The sequence below is a fragment of the Gopherus evgoodei genome, chromosome 4 (genome assembly GCF_007399415.2).
Source record: "Gopherus evgoodei ecotype Sinaloan lineage chromosome 4, rGopEvg1_v1.p, whole genome shotgun sequence".
NCBI lineage: Eukaryota > Metazoa > Chordata > Testudines > Testudinidae > Gopherus > Gopherus evgoodei.
Window position 1 is genome coordinate 136,266,232 of NC_044325.1, and position 20,477 is coordinate 136,286,708.

Below are 20,477 nucleotides of genomic sequence, written 5' to 3' on the forward strand. Positions count from 1 at the left end.
TAGACTCTGGTGTCCCCCAAACCCTTCCCTGGGGACCCCAAAGACCCAGATTCCTTGAGTCTCACAACAAAGGGAAATAAACCATTCCCTTCCCCCTCTTTACCTCCTCCCAGATCTTTCCCGCCCTGGGTACCCTAGGAGATCACCGTAATTCAAATCCTTGAATCACCACTCCCCCCTCCCTTCTTCCCTGGAGAGAGATACACAGATAAAAGCCGAGAGCAGGTTTTTCTTCCCTCTTCTCCCAGAGGCAATACAGCTTCAAGTTCCGTGAATCTAACACAAAAAGGAAAGTTACCTTTCCTTCCCTGCTCTCTTTCCCTTCCCCCCACCAATTCCCTGGTGAGTGCAGACTCCCTTCCTTCAAGCCTTAACTAGGAGAAAAAAATCAGACAGGTCTTAAAGCAAAGCTTTTAATAAAAAAAGAAAGAAAAAAGTAAAAGATTTACTCTGCAATTTAGATGGTAAACAGTTACAGGGTCTTTTAGCTTATAGAAAATGGATAAACAGCCTTATCCAGAGAAAATACAATTTAAACTATTTCCAGCAGACTACACATTTGCAAATACAGAAAAACAATGTAAAAGCCTATATTTTCTTTCTACCATTGTACTTACAAATTGGAAACAGAAGATTAGAGAGCCCGGAGATTCGTGTGGTCCCTCTCAGAGCCCAGAGAGAGAACAGACCAAGAACAAAGGACTCACACCCAAATTTCCCTCCACCCAGATTTGAAAAAGTCTTGTTTCCTGATTGGTCCTCTGCTCAGGTGTTGCTTGTTAACCCTTTCAAAGTGAAAGAGACATTAACCCTTAGCTATCTGTTTATGACACGGCCACACTGGGTCAGACCAAAGGTCCATCCAGCCAGTATCCTGCCTCTGACACTGGCCAATGCCAGATGCCCCAGAGGGAATGAACAGAACAGGCAATCAAGTGATCCATCCCCTGTCGCCCGTTCCCAGCTTTTGGCAAACAGAGTCTAGGGACACCATTCTGCCCATCCTGGCTAATACCCATTGATGGACCTATCCCCCAATGAACTTATCTAGTTCTTTTTTTGAACCCTGTTATAGTCTTGGCCTTCATAACATCCTCTGGCAAAGAATTCCACAGACTGACTGACTGTGTTGTGTGAAGAAGTACTTCCTTTTGTTTATTAATTTCATTTGGTGATCCCTAGTTCTTGTGTTATGAGAAGGAGTAAATAACACGTCCTTATCTACTTTCTCCACACAGTGATGATTTTATAAACCTCTATCATATCCCCCCCAGTCTTCTCTTTTCCAAGCTGAAAAGTCCCAGTCTTATTATTCTCTCCTCATACGGAAGCCGTTCCATACCCCTAGTAATTTTTGTTGCCCTTTTCTGAACCTTTTCCAGTTCCAATATATTTTTTTTAAGATGGGTTGACCACATCTGCATGCAGTATTCAAGATGTGGGTGTGCCGTGGATTTATATAGAGGCAATATGATGTTTTCTGTCTTCTTAGCTATCCCTTTCTTAATGATTCCGAACATTCTGTTTGCTTTTTTGACTGTCGTTACACATTGAGCAAATGTTTTCAGAGAACTATCGACAATGACTCCAAGATCTTTTTCTTCAGTGGTAACAGCTAATTTAGACCCCATCATTTGACTCACCTCTTACTAAGAGAAAACATCATCTTTGTAGGAAGCTTATATGACATAAGACACTGTGATATTATCTCAGCCACCAAGTCCAGCCATCCAGATGCCTTCTGCCTCTCCCAGGCAACTGGAGTAACAGCCAAATGCCAATAACAGATAAACAAACACGAGGCTTTAATAAATGACTCATAATTTATAGAGCAAATTCAGCTAAAGGAAACCCCAAAATGAATAGTTTTCTGAAAATTGTGCTGAGTCTAAACACCCTGGCCTACCCTCCAAGAGAGAATTTCCTTTAGAAGGCTGAACTGTCAAAGGGAAGTAAGGAAATTAGGCACCCAAATCCCATTGGAATCCAATGGGAGTTGGACACAAACCATTTGTCCCCTGTGCAAAGCCCACCTTCGCCCCAGTTTCGGTTGTAGCTCTATCCCAGTGATGGTGTTTGACTCCTCTGTTGCGCATAGCAATAGATATTAGTGTTATACTTGTCACTTACCTGTGCTATGAGCATTGACTGGGTCTTTAGTTCCCTCAGAACTTCAGAGAAATGGAAATGAGGTTGGAATACACCAAAAATGTGTCAGGAATTTTCAATCTGTGGCTGCTGCTTTATACAGATTTTCCATTTATATGTACACACGCACATTCACACACACACAATTTACTACAGTTCACCATCGAGCAGCAATCAGCGCAGCAACCCTAATGTTTACCATACTCACTCTCCCAACATGCATTTACCCCAACTGCAACACACATCCCAGACACAGGGGGCTGGATCAGCTGTGCATCTGGAATGGGGACCATGACAACAAAATGAGTGTTGTTACTGTAGCATCACCCTCCCCCACTGCTCCTGACCCCACCGAGCACCACCACTGGATAACCACAGTAGGTAGATTGAGTGGGGTGGAGTCACAGGTCAGCTGTTCTCAGCGGTATCATCCTTTGTTGGCCCCTGGAATATCTGTGCACATATCCATGCTTCGATGAGAGATTGGCTTGAGTAGATGTGACACAGACACTCCTTGGCAAAGGCTCCTCCCCCTATTCTTTGCACACAACTCTCGTGTCACACTTGACAAACTTATTACACCGAACACGTCTTGCAGGATATTTATCCATAAAGCGTAACATGAAGCTCATCAAGGCTCATGATCAGTGTGAGATGTATGTACGGAAGATATTTAAAGGATAATGTATTTATATTGAAAGTCAGCTTTACGGAGTTGGAGGGACAGTTAGTCACCAGGGGATAATGTGTCTTGGTCATGGCCCATTTAGCCAGGAGAGAATTATCACCCCACCCTGCTTAGCCAGTGATGCAATGCAGTGCAAGACTTCAATAGAAAACAATCAAAGACAATTCCAAACAATTGAAACCACTGGAAGATACAAAAAGAACATTAGAAAAAGACACAGATTGACCCTGTCTATGAACAGAAACAAAAGACTGTTCCAGTCTAACAGAGGGTAGGCAAGGGCACTCTGTATTCATTCACTGAGGATACATATTAAGGAGCAAGGGGAGGCTTTCATGAGCATTTGGATCCTAGTTCTTGTGAAACCAGCCAGCTCTGCAACAGGCTAAACTTTGAGGGAAAATCTTACTTTCTGAGATAGGAGAGGGAACTATTGATAAGTGTAGACCCAGGTTTGCGTTTTATGATTTTGCTTTGTATTGTAACCATTTGTTTCCAGCATTTTCTCTCGTTTCTAGTACCATAGTAAAACCTATTTTATTTTGGTTATGCAGGAAGGATGGTTTAAGGTGAAATGGGACACAATGCACCTCTGGAGGCAAAGGATCTGGGATTTCTGTAAGCATCTAGCGTCAGGGGCTGGACATCACAAGGGAACAAGTCAAAGGCTCTCAGGGACTGGGGTGCACCTATTGTTCACCTGCAAGCTGAAGTTAGGGCTGGCATAGCCCGAGGCAGAAACGCTGGTGGTGGTAGGTAACTGATACCCACCCACCACAAGAAGACCCCTTCTCCGTGGAGACAGAGGGTAGCAAGGTGACTGTCTATCCGAGGTGCCCCAAGAACTGTCCTGGTAAGTGCTTCAGGATTTGGCTCAGTGATGATATTTCTTAGGCATCTGTCCATCGAAAGAAGGGCTTAGCTGCTTTATTTCAAGCACAGCAAAGCAGATATAAAAGACCTAGTAAAGCCATAAAAATCCCACTGGACTGCCGGGCTCAAAGGCCTTCACCTCACTGAATGAGGCCTGGAATCCCTTCCCATCCCTCCCATACAATACAAAGCAAAACCTGGTAGGCCTCATCCCTTCTGGTCCCACAGCACCACCCCACAGATCCCAGGGGAAGCATTACTCAGCTAGTGTGAAACTAACAAGAGGAAAGAAATCAGACTTCTCTACCTTTGTGCTGGTGCGGGGACACCTGTGGCTGTATTTTCTGGTCTGTTCCATTGAGTGTCCCGTTCACAGCAGGAGCCTGCTTTGGGGGCAGGTCCCTCAGAGCTGGCCCGTTGGATTTCAGCCCCCCTGTGTCTGGGTTCCGGTATGAGGACTCCTTATTGGCTCGAGACAAGTCATTTTTACTGAGCAAACTGGCAAACCGGAAGGTCAGCAAGTTGGCAGGATAATTTATACCAAAGGCATCTATGAGACATGACAACAAAGGGTAAAATTGTTCATAAATAGTCAGGTAAAACTAAGTGATGTTTGATTCCAAGGGATAATGTGCAAGAACCTGGTGACACTTCATGAGACAGGAAACATTAGGACACCTAATTCCCATCAACTTTCATGGCTTGTTGACTTTCACTAGAAGCCTGCCGTGCCTTTGTTAACTTTCCCCTCATAGCCTAAATGTGCCTGGCCAGCAGGTTTGTCTGAGCTTCTGACCCATATCTCCTGGGGCTTTAGCAAAACCAAGGTTAGTATTGATTCTTATTTCATGAGGCAGTGAGTTCCATAGGCTCCTGTGGAAGTCCTATTTCCTGTGGATACAAGCCTCCCTTTGTTGCTGGACAGTTCCCCCTGTTTTAGAGGAACGTAGCTGTCATGGAAGGCCATGGTCACAGAGAGTACAACAGAGAGATGTCTCCAGCCATATCAAATTGACCTTATAGGTCTTATAGGACAAAGGGTTTGGGGTATGGAGGATTTGGATGTTCTCTTTTTCGATCTGTGTACGGTCCCTAAGGCAACTGTAACTTCTGGTTCTTCTTTTGAAGTTTTCAATTAATAAACATGAGCAGAGAGAGATGTCTCCAGTAGCCTAGTAAGAAGCAAGTCATTTACATTGTTTCCTTTATTGCTCTTTAGTGGAGGTGCAGGGGATTTGAAACCATGTGTTTTATCATTTCTCCTGCATATCAGTCTTAGAATCATAGAAGATCAATGCCGGAAAGGACCTCAGGAGATCACCTAGTCCAACCCCCTGCTCAAAACAAGACCAATCCCCAACTAAATCATCCCAGCCAGGGCTTTGTCAACTCTGACCTTAAAAACCTCTAAGGAAGGAGATTCCACCACTTCCCTAGGTAACCCATTCCAGTGCTTCACCACCCTCCTAGTGAAAAAGTTTTTCCTAATATCCAACCTAAACCTCCCCCACTGCAACTTGAGACCATTACTTGTTCTGTCATCTGGTACCGCTGAGAACAGTCTAGATCCATCCTCTTTGGAACCCCCTTTCAGGTAGTTGAAAGCAGTTATCAAATCCCTCCTCATTCTCTGTATGGAAAGCAATGCCATACAGAGAATGCCTCCTGTCTCTTTACAGGCTCAGAGTACCACTTACTGTTCCTGCGTAAGAAAAGGACAGCATCCTGATACCCTCGGAAAAAAAACTCATTCAGGACCTGTGGAGGAAAGCACCTGGCATCAGAATGAATTCCAGCTGCAGGAACTGTTCTTCAAGGAGCAGAAGCCATGTCTTCTCTAATGCTGTTTGATATGCCATGGGGGCTTGATCCTTAGCTGGCCTCAGTGCTTAAAGGGTCCCTGGCCGAAAGGGGCCATAGACCCGGCAAATAATACTTCTGCAACTCAAGCTGGTCACTGAGGGGTGCATGGCCTGGAGGAAAACCCCCTCTGATTACTTGCCCTCCCCACTTCCCTGCCTCCTGGGATAGAGCAGCCAATTGGACTGTAATTTGTGGTTCCTGTCCTGCTGCAGGAAACAGGCAGAGCTACCCGCAACTCCCCCAAAGCCCTTTGCACTGAAGGGGAGGAGAGAGCAGAAAAAACCCACCAACTCAGGGGAGCTACCCTCCCCCTTCTCCTCCACTGAGCAACAGGGGCAGCACCTCTTTTCCTCCCCACTCCTCCCCATGCCACAGCACCTGGCCTGGGAAAGCACCGGGGGGAGGGGAGGAGAAGAACCTCTGGGATCACTCCCAATCCAGCGTAGCAGGAAGGGAGGAGGGGACCCCCGTGCAGGTCTCGTAAGGGGGGGTGAAGTACCCTAGGGGCAACAGGAGGAGGTGAGGCAGGGACAGGGGGGAAAATGAATGTGAGGGCAGAATTGATGGGAAGCAAGAGAACCGGCAGCTGTGATATTACCAAGAGTTATGCCTGTCTACCCCAGATGAGGATCGGGCACATGGCGTCTGGAACTGGAGGTGCACATTAATCCCAGGACTGCGTGGCACAATCCTGGTTGGGTGGCACAGCAACAGAGGTGTGCTGGGCCTGAGCTGCAGCTGGTGTAAACTGGCACTGACCAGTGGGGTTGATTACGTTAGCTGAGATTCTGGCCCCTCGCCTGCAGCGTAGGGATGTAGGGGTCGCCAGACTGGAGCAGACCCCGATATCCATCTCTGACAGAGGCCAGTCCCAGAAGCTTCAGAGGAAGGTGTAAGAACCCCATAATAGCAGATGTGGGATGATCTCCCACCACCACCACCCACCTTTGAAGTTTTCAGCCTAATCCCTAATAGAGATCGATTTAAGCATGGAATGGTGGGTCCCGAGCTCACTAACTGTGACAGAAGTAGCGCCAGTGGGTAGGGTTACCAGCGCAAAGGCTATTTCATCTGGGACAGCGACCTCAAAAAAGGGACGATCCTGGGACAACCTGGAGAGGTGGGAACCGTACCTGAGGGTAAAGGCAATGGTTACACTTGCAGTTGTAGAGCACTGGGAGTTAAGACCGCAGCGGGAAAAACGCTCTCAGCTGGAAGCGCACTGGCGTGGCCACATCAGCAGCTCTTGCACGCCACAGAGAGCAGTGCATTGTGGTAGCTATCCCAGCCTGCAAGTGGCTGCAACGTGCTTTTCAAATGCGGGGGGTGGGGTGGAGTGTGACAGGGACTGTGTTGTGTGCAGGGCCGGCTTTAGGCCAATTCCACCAATTCCCCCGAATCGGGCCCCGCAGCCAGTACGAATCTCTTCCCTGGCTAAAGGCACCTTTTTAATTTTTACTCACCTGGCAGCGCTCTGGATTTTTGGCGGCACTTCGGCGGTGGGTCCTTCGCTTGCTCTGGGTCTTTGGTGGCAGGTCCTTCAGTGCCACCAAACACACCTGGATTGAGTGAAGGACCCACCGCTGAAGTGCTGCCCAAGACTCGGAGCACCGCCAGGTGAGTACAAGCCTCATGTGGTTTTTTACATTATTTTTTTTTTAATAGTCATCCCTGCTGGGGCCCTGTCGAAACTGTTCGAATTGGGCCCCGCACTTCCTAAAGCCGGCCCTGGTTGTGTGTATGTGGAGGGAGAGAGAGTGGGTTCGGGGGCGGGGGGGCGCTGAGAGTGTGTTAGCATGATGTCTTGTAAATTCAGACAGCAGCAGACCTCCCTCCCTCCCTCCTCCGCTGCCTCTCTCTCACTTAAAGCAAGCAGTGTTCCTCAGTAATGGTTCCTTTGTCCCGGAGCAGATAAGCAGCTGGCTGACAGAAACAGAGCTTTGAAAGGGCATATCTGCATTCCTACAGCATTCCTACACCGAGTTCAAAACAATGATAAGAGTAGCCACTTGATTTAAGACGATTATGGGACGTTTCCAGAGGCTAATCAGAGCGCAGTAGTGCAACACTTCATTCACACTGGTGCCGCAGCACTCCAGGGGAGGCACAGCAAATATTATTCCACTCACCGAGGTGGAGTTCCAGCAGCGCTGTAGCCACGGAGTCAGAGCGCTCTACGTGCCTTGCCAGTGTGAACGGGGAGTGAGCTAGGGCGCCTGGGGCTCCTTTATTGCACTGTAATTCGCAAGTGTAGCCAAGACCATTGAGAAGCACTGGGGCACATTGGTATGGACCACTTACCAGGTAGCTAGGTGGAAAAAGAGCATAGCTAATCCTGCACAGGTTTTCCACTGAGATCTGAATGCTGCTGTTAAAGATCTGAAAAGAGTAGAAGATAGCCGGGCAGTCCCGGGGACAGATGTCCAGCTCGCCTGTGAATGGGGACACCGTGATCACGGCCTCCAGGTCAGAACATGGCTGCAGGTTAGTGAAACCTCCATCGACGTAGCGCTGGGGAGAGGAGTGGAAACAACAGGGCAGTTTGTTTGGAGAAGATCATAGTTTAAAATAGGTAGGAGCATCACAGCAATCAGGACAAGTGATTGTGTAAACAATGCAGGCCTGGTTTGTTACATGTGGTGTCTGAATAGGGTACCTGCAACCTATGTAAATTAGTAGCATGTATAATAATCCCTAATCTAATCTAGTGCTTTTCATCAGTAGATCTTAAAGTGCTTTTCAAAGGAGATCATCATCATCACCCCCATTTTATAGTTGGGGAAACTGAGTCAGGGAGAGGTGATGTGACTTGCTGGAGGTCACCCCGCAGGCCAGTACCAGGAATAGATCTCAGGTTTCCTGAATCCCACTTCTCTCTGATCTCAAAGGGCCAAAGATCAATTTGTGGCTAAGGCACAGGAACAGGAGTTAGGAAATGTGGGAGCTATTCTTGCCTCTGCCACAGATTTGCTATGTGACCTTGGACAAGTCACTTATCCCGTCGGTACCACAGTGTGGGACAATGAAATCTGCCTATACCCAAGGGATATTGTGATATTGAATGCATTGCTTGCTTGTAAAAGAGCTTTGTAATCCTTGTAGGGGAAGTGCTAGCAAAGTGCACCACACACCTATTTTTTGAACATTCTGGGAATCCTTAAGGCACTGGGGTGCCTTCAGGGATGGCCACTTTGCTGCACTGTTTGCTTTGCTGCGTTACATGGATAATTGTAGGGTGCATTGTGCCAATGAGGGAGGAAAGGTCTATAGTAGGGGGTCAGGATTCCTGGGAGGAGCTAGCCCCACCATACTCCTACTCCTATTTGGAACTTTGCCTATTTCCCCAACCTGTCTTGCTTCTGCACACCTCCTCCCACTTCCAGGTTCTCCCCACATAGCTATGGGCCAAGAGCTGAGAGGAGTGGCTTGAAAGAGAGACTTATTGGCCGGAGACCAGGGCCTGCCTGCATGGGAGGTGTAGCCAGTGGGACATGAGGATGGATGGGAAAGTTAAACCAAACCCCACCCCAGTTACAAAACACAGGTTACTATAGAGCAGCCATTATGGTAGCAAGTGGCCTGTTGCAATGAGCATGATGACACAATCCACAGTGATTATTAAAGGCTTGTTGTCAAGATTATATAAAGGCAACAGGGCAGCTCATGAAGGCTTTAGCCCACGTGGGAGGGACTATCCCAGCTACTCCACAGGAATATCCAGCTACTCATGAGCCTGTTTGTCAAGCTTGTAAATACTAGATCCATGGCAGAGCACTATGAGATCTCTGAATTTAAGGAGCTACTTTAAGGCAACAGCCTGCGTCTTGTGCTTTTTTGTAGCAGAACTCGTGCTGGCTTTGGCAATTTCTGTATGGAACAATCACTTCCAACCCCCTAGTGAACTCTTTACAGACTGCACTGAGCTGAATTCAACTCGCGGGTTACATTTGGGCTTTTATCCTCTCCATTCGGGGCTCAAGAGACCCTGAAATTTACAGCTGATATCAAAATGGTGCAAAGCCACTGGACTGAAACAGAGCAAACTAAAAGTCAATGAAACAGTAATAATCAAGTGAACCCCCAGCAGCAAGATTTCCGGAGCTACAGGTCACACCCACCGCAGGGAATTCATGGATGAAATTCAGTGAGTTGGGTTATGCTGGAGGTCTGACTTGATGGCCCTTTAGATCTATGGAATGGATAGACCCTTAGCTAGTGTAAACTGGCAGAAGTCTGTGGAGCAACTCCTATTTACGCCAGCTGAGGATTTGGCCTTATGAATCTATGTCTGAGAGCAGAGTCTGGCAACAGATTGGTGAGATCAGAAATTGTATCCCCTGGAATATTTGCTAAAGAGCACTTACCACACCTCGGAAGGAGGGAGGGATGAATCCGCAATAGATAGGAACGAAGCAGCTGCAGATCAGTGCCTGTGAGGAGAAGAGACTCACAGAAGGGTCACAGAAAAGCATGCTTCACCCCAAACTTCCCCAAGTTGACAAGTGATTGGATTTATTGCCCAGAGATTCAGGCTTCTTTACGGAAATAAACTGAGGCTGAGGTGCTGTGATCTGGATCCAAACTAGAGCTGGCCAAAACTTGGAATTTTCATTCTGGGAGAAATTCTAACATGTCAAAAATTTTCTTTCATCCCAACACAAAAGCCAGCATTCCAAATTTTCCATGAAACCAAATTTCCAAAACTTTCGTTTCAGAAATAGCAAAATGATCCTATTGAAACAAAATGTCCCAGGGAGTTCAAAGTGCTTAATTTCAATACTGAACTATCATCAAACCAGGGTGGAAATGATAGCGTCTAAAGGAAGCACTTTGGCAAATTGTGCTAAATCCGTCCGTTCCCACGAAACATTTCAATGTGGCCAAATCGGCATTTTCCAACAGAAAAATGTTTATCAGACAATTTTGACCAGCTCTAATCCAGACTTTTAAATGTGAGGTGGATCTTAGGGCCTAGTCAGTGATGCATCAATCTGTATTTAAATCAGGACAGGCATTGCTAAGAACAGCATTAAATGCAACCTATTGGGGATGAGCACGGGAAAGGGACTAGCATATAGGCTGCCTTCTGTCCCCTTGTTGGAATACAGCAGCAGAGGTGGCCTGCTGGATTCTCCAAGCCCAAAGCCAAAAAGTCTGATTGAGGGAGAAGGGCCATCTGGAACCAAGGCTGGCTGAGGGCCTGCAGCTGCCCTGAATAAGAGCCCAGCTCCAGGAGAGCAGCTGGGGGAAACTACTGCCTTGAGAAGGGCTGGAGTAGCTGGCTGGGAGGCAGCCCAGCTCCAAGGGAAGGGGCTGAGGATTTATGTCCTAAGGAGAGACGGGGCAACTCCACAGAGCACAACCCAGCAGCCAGAAAGATTTGCAGAAGCTCCTCAGAAGCTGGATGGGAAGAAGCCCCCCAAGATAACCGAACTACGGAACAGGAGCAATGGAATCTTCACTCTGGCGAGGGGTGCGGGGAGAAGGTAGGAACAGCCCAGGAAGGTGGCAAGGGATTGGAAAGAGCGGTCCTGATCTGCCTTACACAGGGTTCCTGGGCTGGCGCCCAGAGAGTAGAGGGCAGGCAGGGGCTTCCCTACCTCTTCCCCAACAGAGGAGATGGTATGAACTTAGGACTGAGAGAGGCAGCCTGGCAATTGTGGAAGGGGAATGAGGCCTCAACATAAAGGCCCCTAGATATAGGGACTTGGCTTGTTTAGACTGAATGGGAGACAAGGTTTGGACAGTGCCGTGGCTGGGAGGCAGAGGTCGCAGCCTGCAATAAGGTTATGTAAGCAGAGTCAGGATGAGCTCTACCCTGACATCTGGTGGTGAATTATGAGGAGTGTGGAAAGGAATTTTAGGTATTTGCATTGGCACACCCACCCCACCTAGCATAGCCCATGACAGCCTGGGATGGTTATTTTGACAGCTCTGGGATCCCCAATTTCTTTGTTATTGGGGCAGGAGGAATAAAGTGTTGTCACCCTGATTATGTGAATGAGAAACTATGAGACTGCTTTATGACAGAGATGTCTCAATATCAATTAAGTAGCACTTGCTAGACAAGGGACATGGGTGCCAAAGCCCATTGAAATGGGGGAGGTTGGGGACTGGTATGTGTACCTGATGGTATGGGTCTGTTTTGAGGACCTGGAACAACAATTGCACTGCCTCCTCTCTCTATTGTTGAAGAGTAGAGCTAATTTTGATTCCATCTAGAGGCTACTGAGCTGAATTCATGTTGGGCCAATGGTGCACCAGCACCAGGGCTCCTCTACTAAGAGCTGAAATCACTAAAAGAGCTAAGCTTACTGAACTGAGATCACTGAGTGCTGTGTTAACTAGTGGGGGAGCCTGAAAATCTATCGCTAAGCGGCTGGCAGAGCGGAGCAGTTTGCAGCATGTTGGAGCAGCCTGTGGAACAATGAGCGGAGTGGAGCGCTTTGCGGGGACGGCTGGAGTGGCTCACGGGTCGGCTGGAGGAGCGGCACAGCTGGTGTAGTGGAGCTGGTCATGGTGAAGGCTGCAGCAGAACTCCACGGAGAGGCAGAGCAGTTGGCCCTGGCCCACGTAAGGTGCCCCTTAACACCCTGTGCGTGCCCCCCCACACCCATTTCCACCCAGGCTGGGGGGTAAAACTCTGCAGATAAACTTTTGAACTCGGGTGGCACTGACCAGAGACTTTTGGGTGTTGGACTTTGGGGTGATTGGACTCTCAGGGGGAAAGGACATTGCCAAATGTACTTGGAGGTGGGTTTTTGCTTCTGGTTTGTGTTATAATCCTGTTTGTGGTGTTTCTCCAATGTGATGCCGCATTGTTTCCCTCCTTTATTGAAAGGATTTTGCTGTACTCAGACTCCGTGCTTTCGAGTGGGGAAGTATTGCCTCCTAGAGGCGCCCGGGGGGGGGTGAAATGTAATTGTCCCAGGTCATTGGGTGGGGGCTCGAGCCGGTTTTGCATTGTGTTATTGAAACGGAACCCCTGCATATTGAACCCAGCCCTTGTTGCTGCCAACTCAGAGGGGCAGAAGGGTTACAGTTAGAAAGCTTGACAACAAGGGGCGCTAGGAACACTTAGCATGAGGGGGCACTCCTGCAGTTGGCACACACTGAACAGACTGTTTCCAGGAGCAGGTACCATTGAGAGCTACTTTCTGGCCACATCTGGTGCTCGTAACTTAATATGTTGCTTCTGAACCTAGGACCAGGGTGGAATCTCTGGACCGGGACAGAGGTGGAATTTTCTCCTTCCTCCTCCTGTTCATGTTCATTGAGCTAAGCTCCATGGACTTCACCTCTCCCTCATGAACTCAGCTTGTGGTTTTTTCTCATTTAATAGCATATCAGGTGCAGCAGAGAGGAAACCCCATTACCTGAATCAGATCTTCCTTTGAACTGAACTCAGAAACCATGACATTCTGTCCGTCCATCACCCGGGTGAGGGAAATGTGCAGCCTCCCCGAAGCCACCTGGTGAGAGTTCTCTGGCAACATCTTGTACAACCTCTTCTGTATGGTGCAGAGCATGTTGCATCCAGGAGACAGAGGGCCGAGAATAGTTTTCCTGGCATCTCTCACCGCTTCATGGAAAGATTCTTTTAGGTCCTCTGAGAGAAGGAGGGAAAACAGCGGTCATTTATCACCAGCTTGAAGGCCCAATAGTCCTAAGATTGTCCAACATGATACCCCTGTGTTTTCAGTCTCGTGTCATTTTGGCGAGCTGTAATCCTTTGGATGGAAATTTCCCACATTCACTCTCTGCCCTAAGTGGAATATTTTCCGAAAGTTTGATCCACAACAGAGCAGCCACTTTTGAGAAGGAAGTTAGTGATAAACAGGCAGTTTGGTCAACATTAATTATTTGTTGGTGTCCTTTTGAGCAGTGGTAGCCTCTTAGGGTATGTCTACACTTCCCGCTCATGGGGGTTGAGGGGGAGATTCCCAGGAGTTCCAGCCTGAGGACACATAGCCACAGTAGTTCTCATCAAGCTCCATGAGAGCTAGTTTGCGTATGTCTCCTCCAGCTGGGACTCCATGACGGTCTTGTGGCACCCAGGACTGAAAGTTGCCATGTTATCCTCTGCCTCCACCGAGACGGAGTCATTTCTGTGCCTGCCTGGGAGTCATCTCACAGACATCACCAGCCTGTCAGCTCCTCGAGCGCTCTCCTCTGAGCTACGCCAGCCGAACTTCGCCTTGTGGGTTAGCAATAGGCCTACCCTCATCCCCGAGTCCCTTTGACATGTTCCCCTGTGATATGCAGCACCTGATGCTGGCTGCTTATAGAAATCCCAGATCCGCCACCCCTCGAGGTCCAGTTTTACATTAAACCACCTTTCCTGTACAACACACAGCACTTATGAGCATGTACCATTATTTTGGTATAAGTGTATTTAAGAAAAGGTAAAGATTTAACTAGACAAGAGAGAAAGTGCTGGAAACAAATAGTTACAATACAAAACAATATCATTAAATTCAGACCTGAGTCTACGCTTATCAATAGTTCCCTCTCCTGTATAATAAAATAGGCTTTTCCCTCCTAGAGTTTAGATTGTTGGAGAGCTGGCTGGTTTCACAAGAAGTAGGATTTAAATGTTCATGAAAATACTCCCTCTCCACAAGGGGTTTCCTCAGTGGATGGATTCAGAACACTTCTCCCTCCTCTGTGTTATCCTGAAACAATCTTTTGCTTCTATTCACAGACAGGGCAAACGCCTGTTTTATAAGGTTCCTTTTTTACCTTCCAGTGGTTTTGATTGTTTGCAGCTACCTCTGATGGCTTTCCATTGAAAGTCTTGTTATTGCCAAGGCGAAGCAATTGAGCATCATGGGCTAAACAGGGTGGGGAGGCAACTCTTTCCTGCCAAAATGGGCCATCACCAAGATTGTCCCCTGGTGACTAATTTTTACTCCCAGTCCCTAAACATACATTCACTATCAATACATTATTGCTTAAATATTATCCGTATGGACATCTTGCAAAGATTATGACAAGTGACAAGCTTTCTGTGGATTCCTTACATGTTACTCTTTATGGAAAAATATCTTGTAAGATGTGTGCTTGGTGTAGTGAGTTTGTCAGGTCTGAGGTGAGAGTTGTCTGTGCAGAACAGGGGACCCTTTGCTTAAGAGCCTCTGTGTCACAGAATCACACGCACACAAAGCTCAAGTTGTAGACATATCCTTAGCAGCTTCGAGAAGGAAGGTGAAATTTGGCAGGGGGAAAACCCTGAGGTCGCAGAAGTGCCTTTTTGCTCTCCCAGAAAGAATTCATCCAAATAGCAGCTGCAAGGTGCTGTGGCTTCCTGTGAGGAACAGGCAGAATGGATCTGCCTCCTCCTCCCACAATACCCTTTGGCTAGAGGCAGGACACTGAGCTAGACACCAGGAGAAAGTAAGTTCTAGGTTTGCCTCTTGCACTGACTGGCCTTTGATGAACTGTATTTCACATCTCTTCTTAGGGAGCACAGTCTCACATCTGTACCCGAGTCTCAGTCTGAAGACAGGGAAACTGAGGGCCAGAGAAGTTGCACAGGGCCATTTCTGGCACAGCTGGGACTGGAACAGTTCAGGAAAATCTAGATGAACCATGTTGTTTCAGCAGGAGGCTCAAATGGTCCCGAGTTTAGCAGAGGAGCTGAGCGTATGTGGGAAACTGCCGGAGTGCTGCCACCGATCAGTTTGGGTCAGATCATCCTGTCTTCTGGTAAAATCCTGACTCGGGTGGCTCAGGAAGTAGAAATCGCTGTGAGAGGATCCTCCTGTGATTCCCTCATGACCTCTCATCACAGGGAGGGGTGGGCTCTGCACTATTCATCAGCCCAGCCCTGTGAGGATAGGTAAATATTATCATCCTCCACCTCACTTGGGAGGAAACAAGTTGCCGTTAATAATTACATCAGCCCTGCAAGGCCAATAGGGACTGGATCGTCCTCATTTGATGGCTGGGGAAACTGAGGCACAAAGCCGGGACATGACTTGCCCGAGAGAGTCAATGTCAGAGCTCAGGAGTTCCTGGTTCCCAGTACTGGGCTAAGAGCACTGTCTCTTTTCAGCAGCATGAAGAGAGAGAGGGGAGAGGGCTGTGGAAGAATGGCTGATGGTCTTTCAGCTCCAGCATGTGGCTGCTTTCAGCTTAATTGTACTTAGTCCTTTTGTAGGCAGGCTCCCACTGAAGCTGTGAATAAGAGCAATGCCTCAGGATCAGCATTGTGGCTCCTGTAGATTAGAAACTGCCAGACCAGATCAGACCTGGGGTCCATCTAGGTCAAGATTCTGTCTCCTGCTTCACAGGAAGGTGCAAGAAACTCTTTGAGTGTAAGCAAAGGGATAACCTGCCACCAGGGGAAGTTTCTTCCTGACATCTGTTAGTTAGAGGTTGGCTCACACGCTGAAGCAGGATGCTTTGGATTAGGATCTGTCTATCTGGCCACACAGAAGTGAGATCATTGGTAATTAAGCAAACCCTTGGACCCCCATTCAAGCTCTAGATGATTTCACGTATGGCTGGAAGCACATTCAGCTGTGATCCTGCAGAGATTTCTGCACGGGCTAAAGTTTGCACATGCATCAGTTCCACCGGCATCCAGGAGGCTCCTCACATGTGTAAAGTTGAGCCATGCAGGGCTAGGGCCTAATCTGGGAAGAACAAAGCTTGCTTGGGGCCCTGTTCTGGCTGTCCCAGTGCAGCAACCCCTGAGATTGCTCTAGAAAGACAGGCAGACAGACCGATTAGACAGAGCAAAAATATCTTAGTGTCCTGAAGGCACCAGAGCAACCCAGGAATTAAGAGCAGTTATAAATGTTTGCGCAGATATTCCGAGCATGTGACATAACAACTAATGCTTTGCGGGGTCAAGTGAGGTGGTAATGGAGCTGAATTTCAAATCAAAGTTGCTTGAAAACCAAATGACAAACGTTTGTGATTTTTGCCATAATAAACCAGAGCAGCAAGGACCTTCCTTTGGTCTGCAGCCTGACTACACAAGTGGGCTACAAACTGATCTCTGAGAGCCGGAGCTACTGGCTGTGATTGCCCAAAAGCGGGACAACCTGGGAGCTGGAGGATGCTACTGGACACTATCATTACAGCTGCCTCTCCTATAGATTTCCTAGAGGTATCTTTCTTCTTGCAAGCACAGGAATATGCCAGTCAGAAGCCACTGTCTTACAAGCAGCAGCTAAGATATTGGTACATAGATGGATATGCATTTTTTTTTCTGCCTTAAAAAATTCTTTAAAAACAGCAAGGTTTGGGGTGTGTCCACATGGAGCAGAACTGTGCACGGCATGGGTGGGATTTCTAAAGTGCGTATTAACTGGTCTGTGTATACCTTGCTGGTTTGAACTGGAAGTTCCCTAGTGCACTTTAATATAGTGCCTTTAATTTTCTACAATAAAACCAGCACCTGGAGATAGAGGGGCTGCTCCTCTTGGTCCCACTGATGCCAATGAGACGTTTGCTGTTTCTTAAACAGAGGCAAGCTCAAGCCCTTACGTTACAAGATCACAGGGATTTGGGGTACATCTACACTGTAATTCGGGCTGGCCCGAATCAGCTGACTCAGGCTCATGGGACTTCAGGCTCGGGCTGGAGCCCAGGCTCTGAAACCCCATGAGGGGAATGTCACCCCTGCAGTTTTTGGCTCTGCAGCCTAAGCCCTGTGAGCCTGAATGGGCTGACACAGGGTTTGAGACTCCTGCTGGGGGATTTTTATTGCAGTCTGTACATACCCTTGTGGCTGGAAAAGGCACTGTATTGCTCAGAAAGGAAGATGCATCCTCTTCTCCTGAGTGGGGAAGCATTTAGGGCTGAACGTTCAAAAGGATTTAGGTGTTCTCCACCTCGGGAAGGTGGGGTATTGAGCTGAACAGGGATTTGCCACCTTGCAAGTGGCTGCGCTAACCATTGGGCTATTCTCTCTAGCCTGCATAATTCTTTGAGAGCAGGAGTAAGAGCACAAGAATGAGACTGTGCCAACAACCAGGCTTTGAAGTCACTCACCCAGGCGGTGGGTGATCCAGGATCCAGTCCCCCTGTTTCAGGGAGCCATTCATTTCTCCACAGTGCAACCACTTCAATGGGAGTGACTGAGGGGCCCCCTCTGTTAGACTGTCCCAGAGCCCACTGGTTAGAGCACTCACATGAGAAATGGCAGATCCCTGTTCAAATCCTTTCTGAACCAAAGGTCTCCCATCGCCCAGGTGAGGACCCTAACCACAGGGCTAAAAGCGATGAGGAAGGCGCTCCTGCTCCCACGCTCGCCTATATGGGGGGCCCGCTCTGGTAGGCAGCCTCTTGAGTGTGTCTGCTAGATTCAGCCCCTCAGACAACTTAGGCAGCGAAACGATTATCTTCCCCGGTTGATGAATCGCTCTGGAGCTTAGGAAGGAGATAGGCATCCGGACACCACCGAGGGGCAGCAGAGCATGTGCACAGAGGCAGAAACATAGGCACTGAGGGATCTTTTACTGCAAAAACTTACTGTTTCAGCGGGAGCTTTGTACATCACAGTTCTCCCAACGCTGGGACTTAGACAGTTAAAACAGGGCCAGAGGCACCTGACTCCTTTAGAGTACTCCACCCCTACTGACTAGTCCAAAGAAACCTGACCGCTGAATAGGATGGTACCAGGTCAGAGGCTCCCCTGGTATCAGTTGGCGTAGCTCCATTCAGTGGAAGGACATTGATTTCTATCAGCTGAAGATTTGACTCACTGAGCATGTGCAATGATCTAGATGGATACACAGGTCAAGATCCACAGCTGATGTAAATCAGGATCACTTTACTGATTTCAATGCAGCTGCACTGATTTACACCCGTTAAAGATCAGGGCCACTGGCTGAAAAGGTGAAACAATATATTAATATAAGTTGGTCTAGACCGATGGCATGGAATTGCATTTCCTGGCAGGCCAGATAAGGGAATGTCCAGATCTAGACAGGCCAAAGTGCTCTTCACATGTGTGCTCTCTAGGGAGTCTGCCAGCAGCCAGGGGTCGCAACCTTTCACGAGCGGTGTGCTGGATTGTATTTAATAATCTCAAAATAAAAAACTGGGCATTCATAGGTAATATTCCAATGAAATCTTATAAACAAGTGATTATATAAATAGACTATAATGCTATTAAAACATCATGCTGTCAATATGAATTTACTCTTAAAGCTATGAAATGAAAATAAGTTTAAAACGCACAAGAAATGCAGGCACGTCTAATTTCCTTGATTGCCTGAGATTCTGACAACTCCTTGGCATCATCTTTTTTTTCTGGAAAAGGACTAGGCAGAAAGCAATCAAGCTAGCTACGGAAAGCATGTCAATTACGGATCGCTCTGTGTCTGAATGGGACTTAGACAGTTAAAACAGGGCCAGAGGCACTGAACGTCTGATTAAAAGCATACTGCTGTAAGTCTAAATGTATCAATGCAGGCTAGCGCCAAGATGTTTAAATGGAAAGGGAAAGGTTTTCAATTAAGTACATGGCAGGATGGTAAACAGAGGGAAAATAAACTGAGCTGCATCTGCCCACTCCCCATCAATCCTGCCGCTAGCCTGCCATCTGCCCAGCCCCCTCATCAGTTGTGGGGCCCCCAGCCTCACCTCTGCTCTCTTTGGGGTTCTTCGGCCCCCTCTCTGAGGCCAGGCAATGGATAAGCTAGGATCCTGGGGAGGGGACAAGAGCTCTGGTTCTTCCCAGAAGGCTGACGGTGGGCCAAACAGTAGACCTATGGGGGCAGGATCTGGCCCATGAGCTCCCAGTGAAGAACAATGGTTTAGATCCTCAGCTGATGGAAAGCAATGTACCACTACTGACTTAAACACAGCTAGTCCGATTTACGCCAGCTCAGGATCTGGCCCTGTAGGTCCCCTGATGCTGTACGATTATGTTATTAGTTATTGTATTATTATACAAATCATTCATTTCTGATCCTTTCATGGCATTAAAATCCATCTTTTCAGTATTATTATTGTTAATATAAACATTATATTGTTAATATAAAGCAAAGCATTGCTTACCCAGGCTAGATTCACACACCACTGCTGCAGCTATAAGTGACCCAGCTGATGCTCCATAAACTTTGGATGCAGATTTTAGTATCTCAGGTGCCAATTCCAAGAGCGACTGGACTACCCCTATCTGGTAAAGTGCAAGAAAACCGCTGCCTGAAAAAGAAAGAGAGAAGGGGGTGCCGGTGCCATTTCGGTCTGCTTCAGCCATCCCAGCTGCTCAGCCTGCAGAGCCGGGGTTTTGTCAGTGGGCAGGTGCCCTGTCACTTCGATGTTCAGTTGTGCTGTTACTAGCTAAACTCTGAGCCCGCTCTCTTTCTGCCCTTCTCTGACACGTTCACTGCTTCTTTCGCAGTTCACACGAACGCGTAAGATGCACTTTTTGCCCTTTTGTGCCAGATCCCTGAGATGTTTTCAGATTCGATGCCTGCTTTAATTACCTCTCTGGCTAAAAATAAAACTCCCCCCCCATCAAAGCAGCTCTAGCTAGATTAGACCCTAACTAGCTATCACGCTCCCAGCTTAAGTGAGGAGCTCCTTTTAAGACAATAACTCACAAATCTTCCCACAGCCCGCACACTTTTACAGCGCGTGAAGCCTCCTGCATCTCATGGTTCTAGCTTGGCTTTTTCCGAGCATCCCTTGCAACATTTCCTCTTTTTTGTTTTTTTCCCGCTCTTCCTCAAGGGTGTTTTTCTAAATTGGATTCTTCCTCAATCCTGTCTTAGGAACAGCTCAGTGCTGAATGAGCTGAGCTTTGCTTGAGGAGCTCAGAGCTGGTGGGTGTTACACAAGGGATTACACAGAGGGCTGGGCTATGTTATATTTGAAAACGTGCTCAATTAACCCTATACTGCACTGTCTGTATCCACTGAGAAAATGGACCTTGAGCCTG

General features: G+C 47.7%; 1 protein-coding gene across 1 annotated transcript; it reads right to left on the reverse strand.

The window, feature by feature from the left end:
* Positions 1–4,002: 4,002 nt before the first annotated feature.
* Positions 4,003–19,793, reverse strand: LOC115651268 (patatin-like phospholipase domain-containing protein 1). Its single transcript, XM_030562206.1, has 6 exons — positions 19,592–19,793; positions 12,949–13,181; positions 9,937–10,002; positions 7,874–8,083; positions 5,407–5,467; positions 4,003–4,259 (listed from the first exon to the last, which is right to left on the reverse strand). The coding sequence occupies exons 1-6, from the start codon at positions 19,791–19,793 to the stop codon at positions 4,003–4,005; spliced, it is 1,029 nt and encodes a 342-aa protein (XP_030418066.1).
* Between the last annotated feature and the right edge of the window lie 684 nt (positions 19,794–20,477).

Bases quoted from the DNA above. Each gene is read 5' to 3' on its own strand.
- LOC115651268 (XM_030562206.1), bottom strand. From the start codon at position 19,793: ATGGCTGAAGCAGACCGAAATGGCACCGGCACCCCCTTCTCTCTTTCT. The intron at 10,003-12,948 runs GTAATGGGGTTT...TTCTCCTCACAG, and splicing joins CAAAGGAAGATCTGATTCAG to GCACTGATCTGCAGCTGCTT. The intron at 5,468-7,873 runs GTAAGTGGTCCA...TTTCCTCCACAG, and splicing joins TTTTTCCACCTAGCTACCTG to GTCCTGAATGAGTTTTTTTT.